The sequence below is a fragment of the Fundulus heteroclitus genome, chromosome 24, assembly GCF_011125445.2.
Source record: "Fundulus heteroclitus isolate FHET01 chromosome 24, MU-UCD_Fhet_4.1, whole genome shotgun sequence".
In the NCBI taxonomy this organism is placed as follows: domain Eukaryota; kingdom Metazoa; phylum Chordata; class Actinopteri; order Cyprinodontiformes; family Fundulidae; genus Fundulus; species Fundulus heteroclitus.
This window is the reverse complement of record NC_046384.1, coordinates 15,013,867-15,031,209: the sequence shown is the minus strand read 5'-3', so window position 1 is coordinate 15,031,209 and position 17,343 is coordinate 15,013,867. Positions and strand designations below refer to the sequence as shown.

Genomic DNA, 17,343 nt, shown 5'->3' with positions numbered 1-17,343 from the left:
CCAGATGCTAGCTTCAGCGTTGTCAGCCGGCAGCGGCGTTTGGGCACACAAAACACTGCTGCTGGCTGTAATCCTGTCTGGCTCTCTGTCTCTGTGTTTCTTTTTTTTTTTTTGTCCTGCCGGGTACCAGAAATGCTACAGCACAAACACTACAAAAGGGGTGAATGCTCCTTTGTTGTATAATTAAGCAGGAACTCTCCAGTAAGCCTGATAAACAGTCTTTATCGGTTTTACTGTATCATCCCCGCACAGCCAGACATCAACTATTTCCCTTTTTAGTTCAAAAAAGGAGTGTCCAATATACAGTAAATGTAATGAGTTAAGCCCCAATATACAGTAGATGCCTCCCTTTTTGGTTCTGCTCTTCTTCCACCACCACAGAGTGGAGCAGCTCATGGGTTACTTCAGTTCAGGGCCCAAATGATCAACTCATCTCCTGCTCCATGCCACCGCTGTCGCACACCAAGGTACCAGAATTGATCCGCCCGATGAAGAAACTGACACCCAATCAGCAGGAAGCAAGCCACCTTTTTTCCTGTTGAATAGATTGATAGTCTGGCTAATAAAATTTCAATATACGGTTTTTATTCCACTTGGAAAGTGACATGCTGACTCCAGCTACATCGCCCCCTGCTAGAAAGACCTGGAAAAAGGTCATGGCTTTTCAGTGTTGCCAGATCTCGCGCCTCGAGATCATGACGCTTAACTTTACACTGAAGAAACTAAATAACCACTCCATAAGAGCAAAATAAAGATTTAACCTCTCCTGTGTCTACAAAATGTGATTTGCTCTGGAGGAGCAGCATCACTTATTAGTTACAAAAATGCAGGCTGTGCTAAACTTGCTAAATCAGTTTCCCTATTTACAGCTATTCATTTGTTCCTAATGACTCATGTAATAACTTGAGTTTATTACTGCCGTTTAATTGGAACAGAGGAAGCGTCTTGGGTTGCAATGTTTTGCACTTAGAAAAATAACCCAAGTAAAATGCTCAATGCTTTGCTCAATGACAGTACAATGACAGTACATGCTGGATGCCTGATATGCTAATGTTTTAGGAAATATTTTTGCACTGGACCACATAAGGGCTTACCACAGAACTTTATAAAAGCGCTGGTCTTTGGATTGCAGTGTTACTCTTTTTGATGAACGGTTTGGATCTGACTAATCTTATCAGGTTGTCGCAGGGTCCTTTTTGTACTCATAAGTCAGACTTTTTAAATTCCCAGAAATAAAAGAATAACCACTGAAGTCAGGGTACCAACTGGGAAAATTAGGGTCTCTGAGCAGACCTAAGTTCAGCATGCAATGTGGTTGCCACAGGTACAACAGGGAAAGTTGCATATATGAACCCAATTTTTCTAGCTCTTGTCAGTCATTAAATCTCTATTAGTTAGCGTGCTCATCTAGTATTTAGAAAAATTTGTTTTTAATCATGTTACATCGCTAGCAATAGTTATCATCACAACATTTGAAACATTGGTTTTCCATCTTCCAGCAAAAATCCACTCAACTCACCTACTTATCAGATTCACAGATGATCTTCCGAAAGAAAATATTGAACGCCATATTTTACATTACAGCTTCACCTTCCTCTCAGGAAACAGAAGCCACCACCTTGTGGTAGCAGCAAGTCAAGTTTAAGTCAAGTTTATTTGTATAGCATATTTTCGACAACAAGGCAGTTCAAAGTGCTTTACATCATGAAAATACAAAAACATCATAAAGGCTTCGAAACAGTCACCGAATGTGAGACCAGTAAAAACATTACATTTATCAAGTGAAATAATCAATACACATCAAATGTTGGTCAATGTTCCTGTTATTACAGACCGAAAGCAACTCTAAACAGGTGGATTTTCAGTCTTGATTTAAAGGAACTCAGTGTTTAGGCTGATTTGCAGTTTTCTGGATGTTTAGTTCAGATTTGTGGAGTACAGGAACTAAATGGTGCTTCTCCATGTTTGGTTCTCAGTATGCAGAGTAGACCAGAACCACAAAATCTGAGTGGTCTGGAGGGTTGATACAGCAACAACAGGTCTATAATGTATTTTGGTGCAAAGCCATTCAGTGATAAACTAACAGAAGTATTTTAAAGTCTGTTCTCTGAGCAAGAGAGGGACAGTGTAAGAACTTCAGAACTGGGGTGATGTGCTCTATCTACCTGGTTTTAGTGAGAACATGAACAGCAGCATTCTGGATCAGCTGCAGTTCTCTGATTCATGTTTCTGGGCAGACCTGTGAAGACACCGTTGAAGTAATCAATGCGACTAAAGATAAGCACATGGATGAGTTTCTCTTGATCTCGTTGGGACAGCAGTCCTTTAATCCTGGAAATGTTCTTCGGGTGATTGAAGGCTGACTGTGTGACTGTCTTTATGTACTTGAAGGTTCAGGTCTTAGTCCATCACTACGCTCAGATTTCGGGCTTGATCACCAGTTTGTAGTCGTAATTACTGAAGTTGCATGCTTTCTAGTTTGTTCCTCTTTAGGTCCAAAGATAATTTCAGTTTTGTTTCTGCTCAGCTGGAAAAGGTTTCAGCACATCCATGCATTTTGTTCTAAGCATCCGTTCAGTGCATGGATGGGTTCACCAGGTGACATCGTAATGTAGAGCTGTGTATCATCTGCATAGTTATGTTGACATATCTGGTTTCTTGTTATAACCTCAGCTAGCGGGAGCATATAGATATTGAATAGAAGGGGTCCCAGGATTGAACCTTGGGGTATCCCACTTGTGACTTTTGTCCTCTCTAATGAAAAGTTACCTGTTGACACAAAGAAATCACTGTTCTTTATGTAGGATTTGAACCAATTGAGTGCTGTACCAGAGGGTCTGACTCTTTAGCAGTATATTACAACCAGTTGTCAGCACTAGCTTGCAAAAAGTCATGTTCTTAGCAAGCAATCTACAGCGCCCTTATCGCCTTGTGCTAGCAGCGATTACTTACATACAGTTGCATTGCTAACTTTTCATATTTGTGTACAACATTGAGTGTGTACTGCTTGATAACAAACGAATAAGGTTTGCCTTAGCTTATGTTTACTTTAACCATTAAACTTAATTTAATATAATTCAGTATAGGTTGGTTTCCATCCATCCATCCATTTTCCGAACCGCTTAATCCCTCATGGGGTCGCGGGGGGTGCTGGTGCCTATCTCCAGCGTTCAATGGGCGAGAGGCGGGGTACACCCTGGACAGGTCGCCAGTCTGTCGCAGGGCAACACAGAGACAAACAGGACAAACAACCATTCACGCACACACTCACACCTAAGGACAATTTGGAGAAACCAATTAACCTAACAGTCATGTTTTTGGTCTGTGGGAGGAAGCCGGAGTACCCGGAGAGAACCCACGCATGCACAGGGAGAACATGCAAACTCCATGCAGGTTGGTTTGTGACAATTTATATTTTGTTTAATTTAAGGGGCGACTGTGCCTCAGTGGAAAGAGCGGTCATCCTGCAGTTTGAACAATGGTTCCAGCTTCATCCTCTAACATGTCAATTTGACCCTAAGAGAACCCACATTTTAAAAACGCAATTGTTGAGGTCATTTGATAAGAGCACTGTCGCATTTTCTTACAATTCTTTAGAAAAAGAAAACCTCTTTCGGATTTTCCTTAAATTTCTTTATCCCATCTGGGCTTTTTTCACAGTGCAGTTTTCAGCATTTGCAGTGGAAGCCCCATTTAGAAGGGAAAGATAAAGTAAAGCTTTAGCTTGTTTAATAAACCATCCATTAAGTTTCCTTTTGATATTAATTATGCATTTCTGTCTCCGCGTGTGACTTTTGGTGAACCGAATTGCTCTTTTCCCAACTTTTCAATAAGACGGATAACATGAAACAGAAAATATGAATCAGTCTTAAGATTAAATCTAGAGAATCAAATTAAAATTGCCTGAGGTGTCCACTTAATTTTTCATTAAGATGGTACCCTGCAATAAGTTCAAAGATTGGTGGAAAACATCCTAGGCAATCAATACCCAGTTTCCACCCCTTTGCATCTCTTCATGGCCGAATTTATTATATTATTATTGAAATCTTTGGACTGTGGCAAAGTTAATTTACTCCCCTTCATTTCCCGAGTCTTTCCAAGCATCTCCGGCATTGAACATTTTCTTTTTATATATTTTCTTAGTCTTCTGCGTTTTTGCTATAAATTCAAAATATGCAAATACTCAGTTCCTCATTCTCTTAGATGTAAAGGAACGTCTTCTCTTGGATGTCTACACCACTTTGTGCTCATATCAACACCTCTGGTAAAGATTTGTCTTTCATTCTAGACATTTAAATAAAAATGTCCAGGTATTTCAAACAATCCATGATCATGATAGCATGAGGGTATTCTGAAGGACAAGTTGGCCCATAGTATCCTCTGCCATACTTTAAATTGAGCACGAGATACTTTTCCACACATTCATTTTGTTTCATGCCAGACCCACCCAGAGACCCTGTTGCCAAAAACATCAGTCTTAGTTCCATTTGAGTTAAAACGTCAGTAGAGCGCAGAAAAGTCAACATGTTTATATTTGTGATGGTTGGACAAGGTGTTTTAATGACTTTTATGGAAACTCTCCAACAGTGAGCATTTAATAGTTTCCTACCTACATTGACACCATCCTCACAGTGCAGAGTGATAAGCGGAATGGTGGTCCTTTTAAAGCCTAGTTTTTCACAACTTCCATCTTTTTGTTTTTACCTTTAAAACTTTCGCCCATACTAGACTTGCGTGTTCTCTTGTGTTTATAATTTTTCAAAGTGGCATTAAAATGGGCCTTTGTGCCACATCACAGTTGTGCTTCCATACAGCCAGAAGTCGTGGACTACCAATTAAAATCTCTTATGATGAAAAAGGCCTTTGTGCCACTTATTTTAAAGAAATTGCAGCGAATAATTATGGACCATGCTGCAAAATAGAATCAGTCCCAAATGAATGGTTTCCCAGTTCTGTGAGTTCCGTTAAAGATGGATTTTCAAGCTTCAAACAAGGGGCATAATGTAGATTAAATAGAATATGCTTGCATAGCACCAATTCACAACAAATGCCTTTTTAGATTTAGTAATATGCAGTTATTTCTTTTCTATCATAAGACTAGTTACAACTCAGTTGCATACATTTGAGTTTCATCTTATTTATAAAACAATGCTGTCAAGTTCAGTTAATTATGCCAATTGGTTAAAAAAAAATGTTTGCAAAGGAAAACTCAGCTAATCTCTGATTTTGGACCCATCACCACTCCTAAAGGAGCATGTGGCAACATTGGACATTTGATTGCATCTAGCCGTTATCCTTGCACCATTCCCTCAGGCACACGTAAACATGGTGGAAAGAAAACTCACTTCTAACAGAAAGAAACCTCCAGCATAATCTGTCTTTATGTGATCTATATGCTCAAAACACTGTGAGAATGAGAACAAAGAGCAGGCACAGATACAAAAAAAAAAGACACAGAAGCTATGGACAAACTTTCTAGTGGCTTCATTTATGAGATAAGCCCCATGAAACTGATAACCTCTGGGTCAGTGGTAACATCTATGAGATGAAAAATAGAGCATTTGTTTTCAGTGGCAGCAATATATGCTTCATTTCTGAAAAGAAACATGGTTAAGCAAAAAAGACAGGGCCAGGTTTATAATCTGTAGAAGGAAAACATATGGTTAATGGCAAGAATACCTGCAGATGAAGGTTAATTGGAGAGTAGTAGGAGAAAGTAGCACATTGAGAGAAAGTGTTCCTCCAGCAGCCAAACCCCATAGGAGCACAACTACTATAAGCTTTGAGAAACAAATTGCTAAAGTCTTCTCTTAAAAGTAGACGGGGTGTCTGCTTCTCAGGCCAAAATTGGGAGAATGCCCAACTGCTATAATATATTAAAAATGACTAACATTCACCAAGTCTTGCTGTAATCCTTATTGTGGACAACTCCTTGCATAATATGCAAAAATCAACTTTTGTAGATGCTGTCAGACTCGATTTAGAGCTCATCACATGCACCATGAAGAATCTGACATTTGCCTTGTTTTTGTTTTTTTTACACATACCGTTTTATTATTCTGCTTCCTGTCTTTGTAGTTATTTTGTTACCTTTGACTTAAGGGTGTCTACCCAATTTGAACATGAACAGTCTGAGAGGAAACATATTGGATTTATTCATCCTTCAAATTGGTGTCATTTCAAAAGCAGCACCAGGATCAATTCCTGACACTGCCACCAGAAAGATGTCAGGGATGCATAATGTCCCATAATAAGTTATATCTGTGATAAAGTGCTGACAGGAAATTGAATTTACTGACCGATAAGAGGGCCTACATTCATTTGTCTCTGCCGTCTCCAGAGATCGGTTTGCGTCTTAACCAGTTAGGAAAAAAATGAGAGGGTAACAGGGGTCCTTGTGTCTTGCCAAACACAGCAGTGTGTTTAATGTTCCCATGCATGGGGATGCCTACAGTGTGTGCCTCAGGGGGGCTACACTTGTATACTTCCATACCAAACAAACTTTTAAGTCATGTTTGTAAGAACTGTTAATGATAAAATTAGATTGATTTGTCCTATAAGGTGCTTTTTGCAGACCAACCTTGCACAAAAAAAAGAATAATAAATAAATCTGCTATATTCCATTTTCTAAAAGCAGCATCCATCTGCTACTCTATCCACCCATCATTTGTTGACTGTCCGTCCCAATTTTCTATCCAGTACAAACCCTCCGTCAACCTGTCCGCCATCCGTCTTTCCATCCATCTATGGTCACCTGTCTCTCATCCAACCATCCGTCCATCCGTCCCGCTGTGCAAACATTCATACACCAATGCATAGATGGAAGTTTGCCCATCCGTTCATCCAGCTATCCATCATTCATGTTATCTGGAAAGCCTGACCTCTGTGTAAAAACTGTGTAAATTTATCATGAACATCTGTAGCATTTTATTGTAAAACTGATATTTTCTAGAATTAGTTTCAGCTTTTTCTTATTAAAAAGATTTAGTTCTTGCTTTTGCCATAAGTTTCCTACTTTCTTAACCAGAAGATTGGAGACTGCCTGTAAAGGCAGAAGAGATCAGGCAATAGCCAATAGGCTTTCAGATCCTTCTAATCATCATCATTTACAATTTGTCTTTTTCTGATGTGTGAATGTGATGGCGCTGTTGAAGGGTACTTCCATACTAAAGCCAACTGAGAAACAATGTCGTCCCCGCCGTCCAACTCATTGGTATTCACAGGAAGTCTGTCAGCACCACTGACGTTTGTTTGGTAGCCTGGTACTTAGCCACTTGTGGCACCGGGCCAATGAACACCGCATTTTGTCAAAGCCGGGCCATCTGTGCACTGAAACACACAAACACACATTTTGTTGATGATGAAGAGGCAAGAAGAGGGGAGTCCTTGAAGGGTTCCTGCAAAAGACAGGCGGATAAAATAAAAACTAAACGTAGATGGAACTAAAGGGAGTTCTAAAACCAGAAGCCATTTTTTTAAAGGTCGTGCAAAGTCAAATATTAGTATGGTAATGGAGCGAGAGTTTTGGGGGGGAAAAAAATAGGAAACCTGTCTTGGGATGTTGCTCATATCTGCGTCCCATCCTGCAGAATCAGCTTTCTTTAACCCGCCACTACTCTATCCTTCGCTGTCTTTCTCTGACTTGCTTTATCTTTATAGCCAAGGCACTTTTTGCTCTGTTTTGTCCCCTCCTTTACTGCCTTGTCCTTATTTCAAACCAACGGTACCCCCCCCCCCCTCCTCCCAATATCCTTGCAGCCCAGATGAACGGAGGACAGAGCTGTAGCCAGAGAGCATCCGTCATCCATCCGCTCTGATCCTCCCTCCCTTCTCCCCCCCCCCCTCACCACCCCTTCCCTGCCGCAGCTACAATCGCTACACTTCCCCGTGCTCTGGGATGTCGAGCACATACAGAGCGCTCTCCGCAGCCTCGGTCGTCCAGGTGTGGAGCGGCGGGAAAGGGGCTGCCTTTTCCCGGACGGAGCGGAGAGGTGAAGATAACTCCTGCTGCCCCTGTCATCACTTTGGAAGAGTGACAGCGGGGAAACGGGACGATCCGTCCGCTGGACCGAGCTTGCTCATTTGCTGACTCTTGCATCCGTTTAAGTTCATTTCCATAATTGCGAGGAGGTTTCTGTATTCAGCTGAGTTCTGTTGATTCCCGACATGGACCCGGGTTGACACTGGATTGTTTTGGGCTGCGGATGTGAAGGGATTCAGACGTGGATTAGAATGCTGATGAGGAGCACCTAAGCTTTGGGACAGAGAGCTCCTTAAGAGGAGCATGTGGACATGTTTGGCTTCTCCAAGAAGCCAAAGCTGTCCGGGTGAGTCCAATGCTTGGATTTTTAAAACAATTGGAAAAGTTTACAAAGCTTTCTATGTTTTGTTTTTTTTCGTTTTTTTAACGACAATCTCCCTCAAGAACATGTCTTGAACATATTCTTTTATAAACAACCTAATTTCACTTTGTGCTGCAATTCAATCTAAAAACGGAGAAAACTAACAATCATTTAATTCATCTGTGTTATGAAATTGTATGTTTTGTATACATGTGCCAGATTCAGAGCACACCTTCAGAACTGGACTGAATCATCTACAAAGTTCACTATGAGATAAAGAAACTTGAAGACGTGTAAGGAACCGTGCTGAAACCAGTCAAAAGCTGCAGAATCAGTAGTAGTAAAGGATGATACTGTTATGTTCTCAGCAGAAAATACGAGAAAGTATGAAGACAGTGGAAACATTAAATCCCTTTATGACGTTTCCACCTCTACTTACTGTCGTGTGAAAGATATTTGCCCTCTTACACGTTTCCCGTGTTTTGCCCGTGTTCCCTGTCGTTTACCGTAGCCCTTTCAGACTGATAGACGTTTCTATCAGGGTTTCTCATGCCTCGTCTCTTCTTGAATTCCCTCTGTATGGATGTATGAGATGTTGCTTTTGAGAGCCTTCAGCCCTATCTTAAGCAGCCAGGGACGACTTTCTTTAATTGATGGATCTGCGGATTTTGCCCTCGAGCAGTACATTTCCAGGACAATGTCCGGCCGTCTGTTGGCGACCTTAAGTTCAAGCACACTTGGGTCATGCATCAAGACGATGTCTAGAAGCACGACAGCATGCCTGACTGAATGGCTGGGCAAAAAAAAAAATAACCAAAAAAAAAGTAAATGTAGGTTTTTGAGAGGCCTATTCAAGCTATGTACTTAACTTTCCTTTCAAAAGCTGGGGCATGACGTCAAACAGACGGCTCGTACTCGAACGCTTGATAGTATTTGCTGTTTCAGTGAAATCTTGAAAACTGCTCTTCATATCAGAGGGTTTGCTCTGTCTCCAGGAGAGTTTTGAGCACACGGCAGCAGAGCACGCAGCGGAAAGTTGCACAGGAGCGACGGTGTTTAGTATGGGGGATGCATCGGCTATGTACGCAGGACCAACCAGGCTCAAATGTGATCTCATGCAAGAAAGAGTCGTATGGCGATTTGTTCTGTGGAAAGAAGGAAGCGTAAAAGGTCTTTCTATGGACCTAAACGACCAGCATTTTAATGCTGCTCTGAGCCCTGTGTCTGTGTTTCACAGCAGAGGCGAATGATGGCAAAACAAAAATTCTAGCAGCTGATTCCAGTTCTTGTCGACATTGACGATGGTCCTCACATGCATTCATGTTTCCCTCAGCAAACAAGTCGCCAGAATGCTTCCCGCCCAGCCGTGCAGGGGCTGTTTAAACCGTGGTGGCTGTAAATTACACCGGCTAAATGTATCCCTCTTGGACACAGTCAGGGTTCACCGCACCGGAGCACGCGGCTGTCGGAAACGGTGTTTTTAAAGGACACATCATGTCTCGCTGTCCGTCTACAGCTGATTTTTGTCGTAACATGTTGTTTGGCACCACAAAAGTCACTCAACCAATTCTACAGGTGGTGGATTGGAGAACTGCTGGTAGGCAATCTGCTCAGTCTGCTCACTGAGAGAAAGAAAAGCTAGTCGCAGCTGTCGTAGGTGAAATAAATCTGGCAGGATGTTTGTAGCGAGTGGGTTTCTGTTTAGGTTTGTGAATGTCAAAGGACTTTTTGTACTGAGAGGGGGCGGTGACAATGGAAGAAAAACAATGTAAAAACCAAAAAAGATCCATTCAAAGATGTCTTTAGCTAAGAAACGTCATGTTTCCGCACAATCAACCCTAGTGGTTTCCTTTGGTGGGAACCCATCCAGCAGTCTTTAGATGCTCATTCTCGTAAAGCCAAGGCTCTGTAAAAAAATAATAATAATAAAAAAAACATTTTATAATCCATTGTTAAAAAGTGTTTGTTTGCCAGCGTTGTCTATTTAATTCTGTTTCCTTCATATAGCACCAACTCACAGCACATCAACTCCAGGCACTTTGCAAAGTCAGTTCGATGGAATCTCACAGATTGGTTAAAAAGCTGTCTATCTAAGGAAACCCAGCAGATTGCATTGAGTCTTTGCTTTAAAGCATTTTATTACTTACATGAATCTCATCGACTTTCAGCTTGAACTTCGGGGGAAAGTAAGAGTGCTCCCTCCATCTTTGTCTGTGCTGCCAACAAACGTCTTTACATCCTTTAAGTATATCCTCAGAGAAAAGGTATTTTTTTTATTTTTTTTGGATTCTAGCGGTTTACCACCGCGTCTGCTGTCCCAGACGACAGGTCATCATCACTTTGCGCATATTGGTAGTGATGACTGCTTGCTTTATGAATTTCCTCCTCAGAAGGTTCTCTCTGTGCCAGAAAAGTGCTTTAAAGTTACTCTTGTGCTCTGACAAACAACAAAAGAGCAAATTATGACAATATAACCCGTAAAAGAAAAAAAAATCTTGCCCTCCTCACTTCTCGTTTTTCTCCTGCAAATGGTCAGAGTCACCAGTTTTCTTGATGGCTTCTTCTTGGTTTCTCATAAGTATCCCGAGCAGCACATAAAAGGGAACGCTCGCATATCTAGCAAGCTAATTTAGACGAATGCATCGCACAGTAAGCAACCAATTGTCTAATTTGTTTACATTCATTCGTGGATGTACTCCCATTCGTTCCCTCTCATGACATCTCATTTGCATTAATTGCTGCAATTTCTCTGTGGAAGTGGTTCCCCCGACCCTTGTTATTCTCCGCTGAATGTAATTCCAGGTTGTGTTGTGGTGGACGAAAGAACCCCAAATGTGAGGAATCACGTTATGTCTAGACTTCTGCAAAGGTTCAAAAGCATCTTCTCCGTCACAGCTATATGGTAGGAATAAATCGTTTGTTGTGAAATTCAAAACAAAGAGGCTAAAGCAGGCGCTACGTCTTCTGCTGATTCTAATAGTGGGAAATGTTATTTGTTACTTCCCTATTTCAAGACAATCAATCCAGCCCGTCTCATCCAAGATGGCTGTGTATGAGTCCTAAAGACACAGACAGTAACTGTATCAGCCTTTGCCGTGCGGGGCATTTCTTGGCTTCGTTGTGTCGGGCTTTTTGGCAGTGAAACTGGCCAGCGCTGCTTGTTTGCGTTCAGCGCATTGGATTTCAGCAATGTTTGCCAAATGCATGCTGCTACTTGTGGGGGCAGATTTCCATTGTACCGAGAGCCACACGACAATGTGTAGCATGTGAAAGCATTATTGAGTCAATGCTTTTGGAATTAATTTACAGTGCATTACATTTTCAGCAAATAAAATGACTATTTAATCTACAAGGATAACCAGTGTTAAAACAGCTGTTTCTGATTCGGAATTGGCCAAGGTCCGGCAAAAACTCTCATTTAATTATATATTCAGGGTTATTTTTACACTGTTTAAGCTCACTGGTCAGCAGGAGATGATTTGGACTTGTCTACATGGATGTGTTTTTATGCCGGAAGTAGCCATGCACAGATGGCTACATCTTTGGTCTCTAGGAGTTGGACGTGGTCATCAAAAAGTACTCGGGTTGACTGTGTGGTTAAAAAGATGGCCAGCTGATTGTGTAAAAGGCTGCGTTCACTCTGCAAGGAAATGTGACCCAAATCCAATGTTTATGCCCATGTGCAACCCATATCCGTTTTTTTTTTTTCATAGCAGTGTCAACATCCCAATTCCAATCTTTTCACCAACCCCAAAAAAAATCTGATTTGTGCCACTTCCATATGTGGTACTAATTCAGATATGTATCAGATATTTTTCAAAGCATTCGCAGTCTGAGCGGTCATGTCACATTTTATCCATCTTTCACGTCACTCTCTTGGCTCTGACTACACATCCAAATATTATTTTTTTTTTTTTACAAAACTTTATTGAACACTTCTAGAAACAATTACATTCACGTACATTTTCTGTTTGTTTTTCATGTTTGTATCTTACTGCTTGTATTTGTTTTGTCTTAGGAACCTGGTCTGCAAATTAGCTATTAGCTAGATGACCAATGAACATGGCATCGGTTGCACTTGTAACAATTTTTTTTTTGTCATAATAAACGTATTAATTACTTCTGTAAACGGTGTGCAGCTCTGTGACGGCTCCTCCTGTTATCTGCGCATGAACCGTTCAGACAGCAGTCTGATGGCGGTCGCTTTTAATAATAGTATGCAGAACCACCTAAAAAAAAATCCTATTTCAGCAAAAAGACCTGCAGTGTAAATGTAGCCAAAGTGTGCCAAGAAAATATATCCCATACTATTGTACCATCACTAGCGTCCTGTACCGTCGATGCAAAGCTCAACCAATTTTGGCAGGACTTGTAGCTTCATTCTCCTATTATTAGCTGCAGTCATTCTGCCACAAGGTGGGATATATTTTTGTATGCAGAGATGGTGCTTTGTGAACCTTGATCGTGGAGAGTGATTTGAGCTATCGTTGCCTTTTCTCTCGCCTCAAACCAGGGTGCCTATTTTTGTCCACACAACTGCCTCTTAGTGGGTCTTTTCCATATTTTTGGACCATTCTTTGTAAATCTAAAAGATGGTTGTGTGTGAAAATCTCAGATCAGTTTGTATAACAGCCCATCTGACAACAACCATGGTTAAAGTCCCCCGTGCTACTCACTCTGATGCTTGAGTTGAGATCTATTTGCTTCTGTCTCTTTAGATGATTCGTTATGTGCGCTAACGTGCAATTAAGCCGATGTGTCTGATGAATCTGGATTTTCTGCAGCAACACCTGCTGCAGAAAATCCCACTGGTTTGATCTATCCTGATAACCAGCAGCACAAGGTGAAGAGGTGCAGTTGTGATGGGGGATGTTCTTGGGACAGCGATGGGTGTCCGATTCTAGATAATAGGTGGTCGTTGAGTTCCAAATGTGCAAATCGTAAATGCGTCTCAGATAATGGTCCCAGACCTCAGCATGGTTCAGTTGGCACGCGAATCCCCAACTGTCCTTTTTATTCTGCACGGCTATAAGATAAACTTGACTCTTCATCGACCCTCGTTTGTCTCAGCACCAGTTTTTTTTATCCAACTTTTGCTCTGACTCTACATAAGGGCAATCTTTCCTGGATTTTGATGATATGCTTACATTTGCATTGCTTGAAGGGCATGTTTTCCCTTCTTTCCCATTTTGAAGTGTTCATACAAAAAAATGGGTCACACAAGTCATATAACACTACAGGTTTCTTGACAATCTGATCAACTTACATTAAATTGCAACTTAGAAAAACACTTCATTAGTTATATGACATCTGAGTGGCCGTTTGTTATGTTCTAAAATGGATTTTTCTTCCCCGCATCCAATCAAAATGCATACACAAACCATTGTTTTTCTATAGCTTTCTTTTTTTAGATTCTAAAACTAACCTGAAGTAACATTTATTTATACTTCTTTACATCTTAGTTAATAAAGAGTGGTGGGAGATTAGCACATTTTAGTACATCGTATAAACCTTTGGACCATTTTAGTCAGCCAATTTCACCACCTCATCCCAGATATATGCTCTCAGTTTAATTAGTAAATCCTTATACCCCCTGGATTATTAGTGTTATCAACAAATCACATCTGCTCTGCTCGCATCGCCTCAAAACCTATTCTTTTTTTTCATATAGCAAATATTGTTTCAGATTTGAGGTGAGGCGGACTCCAGCTAGCAGTTTCTATTCTCGGAAATTTACAGCAGAAGTCCTTAAAGGTACATAATGTCGTCCTAAGGGAGATCCTTGGTTATATGGCTTCTTTCTGTGTCCTGGAGAAGCTCTCCAAGCTCCACCTGCATTGACATGGAGGCGATGCCTCGCAGCTTGCAGCCTTTTTTTGCCAGGAATACCAAGCTTCTGTCACAAACGGGTGCCAGCCGTGGCTGCTGATTTCCTCAGGCCGCAAGAGCCATTGCGGGACCCAGCATAGAGTTCATTAAGCTGCGGCTCCATTAGTCGCTTTAATAGGGCTCACAAGACATCATGAGCTTTTACTCGTGTGTATTTTCCCCAGCACTGCAGTGACTGCACTCTGATCAAATTAACTTGGTGCTTTCATGAGCAACATTGCAATGATGTATTCCACCTGTCAGTATTATCATCCTTTTGTGCTATTATTTGTCAGTGTCATTTTGAGGAATGTTTCGCCGTTATTGTTTGGGATTTTCAGACAAATCCATCATGTCAGACGCTGATAAACCGGGTCTTTGGTTGCAAAGTCTGACCTTTTTTTTTTTTCCCGACTCTTACAGTATCACACCTTCTTATTTACCCTGGCTGCACTGTGAGGATCAAAGAGAATCAATTCTTTACTCATTGCTGATGAAGCCTGACATTTTCATCTTGTAGAAATGTCTGTCACCCAGGTCCCAGCGCTCGTGTAGATTCAGTTCGTCACTGAATGCATTGACTTTTTGAGGCATTCTCTCAGCAAAGCTTAAACATCCTGCTGATGTTCAGTCCTTAGAGATTTACTAACATACATGATTTCAATATTCAAGCAGAAAATGTCATCTAGGTCACCTCAGGACTTTATTGCTTTATTAGCAACTGCCAGATCCAAGGTTTGAAAGAACTGGAAGGGCAGTTTTACAAGGATGGGTGAGGACCCAGCTTTATTTTGTCTCTGAGACCAGTACAGCAACAGAGGCAGAACAAAACTGGTATCTTAGGCTCACCAAGTCTAAAATAACCCAATAGACACCATCTATGAGCGAACTGGTTGTTCTGCAACCACATCTGTCCTCCTATCCATAACATACGTGTAGAGTTTATGAAACACTACTGGGACGTTCACTTGGGCAGGTGTGCTTTGGTTAGACAAGACTAAATTTGAGCTTCTGGGTATCAACAACAAAACGAAGGATGGATATTCATAAAAGTATCTTAGGTCCCCTGTAAAGTATGAAGCTGGAACTGTGATGATGTGGACTTCTTCATCTTCCCAATGCCATGAGGCACCTTGTGTCAGCATGAACGCTGGATAGTACCCCCAGGATCTTTTTTTAAAAATAGTAATCTGGTAAACCGGATCCAAAACCCTGAGAAATCTACCCAGCAATGGTCCTGCAGACACAAATTTAACTGTCTTATGGGATTTATCTCTGTCTACATGCTTCAATCTTGTGAAATGCAGAAGATTGTGCTATCCTACTGGCAAAACTGACACTTAACTCTCCACCAAATTAATTTATGTATATATATATATATATATATATATATATATATATATATATATATATATATATATATATATATATATATATATATATATATATATATATAATTTACAGGCAATGTCAGTAATCTTGATTACTTTCTTGGTCACTTTCTCTGAACTGTGACTTTCTTGTTGATCCCAAGCGGGAGCCGGCCAGCGTAAAGTTGCTTGTTACAAATTGGTAATTTAATTTTCCATCATAACCAAAGACATTTTTGTAACAATGACTCTAGCTGCACAATTATAGCGTTACTAGTACTGGGAATGATAATAGTTACATATCCAAGGCCATGAAATGGTGTATATCCGTAGACAAGGGTGGCAGAAAGCTCTTCACAATCAGCACATTGTGGCATTAGAAAAAGTATTGTTTTCACCAAAACATTTGTAGTTTGGTGAAAACAATACTGCGGGGTTTGACTAAATCATGTCTGTACAGAATGCCCCCCCCCCAAAATCTTTGATCAGTAACATAAGCTAAATTGTGACATTTTGACGCCATCTTTAACACTGTTATTTTCACACCTAATTCTGCCACTTATCCACAGTATTACGTTTGTTTCACCTGCAGCTACAAAAGTCTGCATATTTAATTGGGATTCATGAGACGGCCAGACACAAAGTTTCACATAGATGTCCGTAACAGCCAGTTTACTAGAGTGCAAAACTGGTATTTTTACATGTTGGCAGATGGTCCCACCTGAGTTTATGATCTCTCCAGCTCCTCCAGATTAACCATGGTCCTCTCGGTGGCTTCTCTAATTCTACTTTTCTGACACTAGTTGTTTAAAGATTTTCTTCGTGAAACCCCTGAGGTCTTGCTTTTATATATATATATATATATATATATATATATATATATATATATATATAGATAGTCAGCTACCCCTCTTCTCATTTATCTTTTTCTCACTGCTGTTGACCCTTAAAGTTGCACAATTTTCTTGATTTGAGTCTGGATAATCCTCCTAAGGGATTTAGTTAGTGATCAGTAAAGGGTAGGTCGCCCACATGAACACTCAGCTGGCTGTTTCATCCTATACAAAATCACACGACTCTCTAAACCTCCGCAACCCTTACCTCTGCTTCATATGATACGACATCCATCCATTGATCCCTGTGCTGTCCCCGCCTCTAATTTATACCGGCGACAGGCTGCTTTCATAGAGTTGCAAGTTTAATTCAGCCTGCCGTAGGAGACATTTGTTATCCCACAGAGCTTATTTCATAAAAGATATCAGCTCCGCTTTCATCAGTCTTGCATTTTCAGCCGCGTCTTCTCCAGGGATTCATTTTCCGGCAAACACTAATATTCTGCCAGCTTATGATCGCCACTTTTTCTTTCCCTGAATGTCCCGTCATCTCTCAGTGCTGCCGAGGCTCTTTCTAATGGCTGCAGCTCCCCTTTTGACGTCTGAGCAAATTTAATTACATATGCAAATGGCGCATTAACCCATTGGGGTTGTTGCACCGCTTAGAGTTGAACTTCCTTCCCTTTATCTGCTTTGTAGGGTTGACAAATCGCTTTCCGAGGGAGCATCATCTCCCAATGACATCCTCAAACCAAAAGCTGACTGAAGTTGTTTGCTGATGGGTGCGGATTCAAAACCGAGACATTCCCATAGAACGCTCTCTAACGGGAGAGCATAATGTGTAATGTAGTCATAGCGTGAATAAACACGGCATGTGTTTCCTGTTTGTCCCACTGAAGCCTTGGTTTGAAGGAAACGCTGCTGAGCTGA

General features: G+C 41.0%; 1 protein-coding gene across 3 annotated transcripts in view; it reads left to right on the top strand.

The window, feature by feature from the left end:
• LOC105921527 (FERM and PDZ domain-containing protein 4) overlaps positions 1 to 17,343 on the top strand; it is a 94,831-nt gene that overhangs the window by 25,694 nt on the left and 51,794 nt on the right. The window contains exon 1 of one of the 3 annotated variants that reach the window (XM_012857321.3): positions 7,881 to 8,327. The exons of the other annotated variants lie outside the window; for them this stretch is intronic. Coding sequence (XP_012712775.2) covers positions 8,293 to 8,327 — 35 coding nt within the window. The 5' untranslated portion in view covers positions 7,881 to 8,292. Of the gene's footprint in view, positions 1 to 7,880; positions 8,328 to 17,343 lie in introns of those variants that run through there. 3 annotated transcript variants of the gene reach the window in all.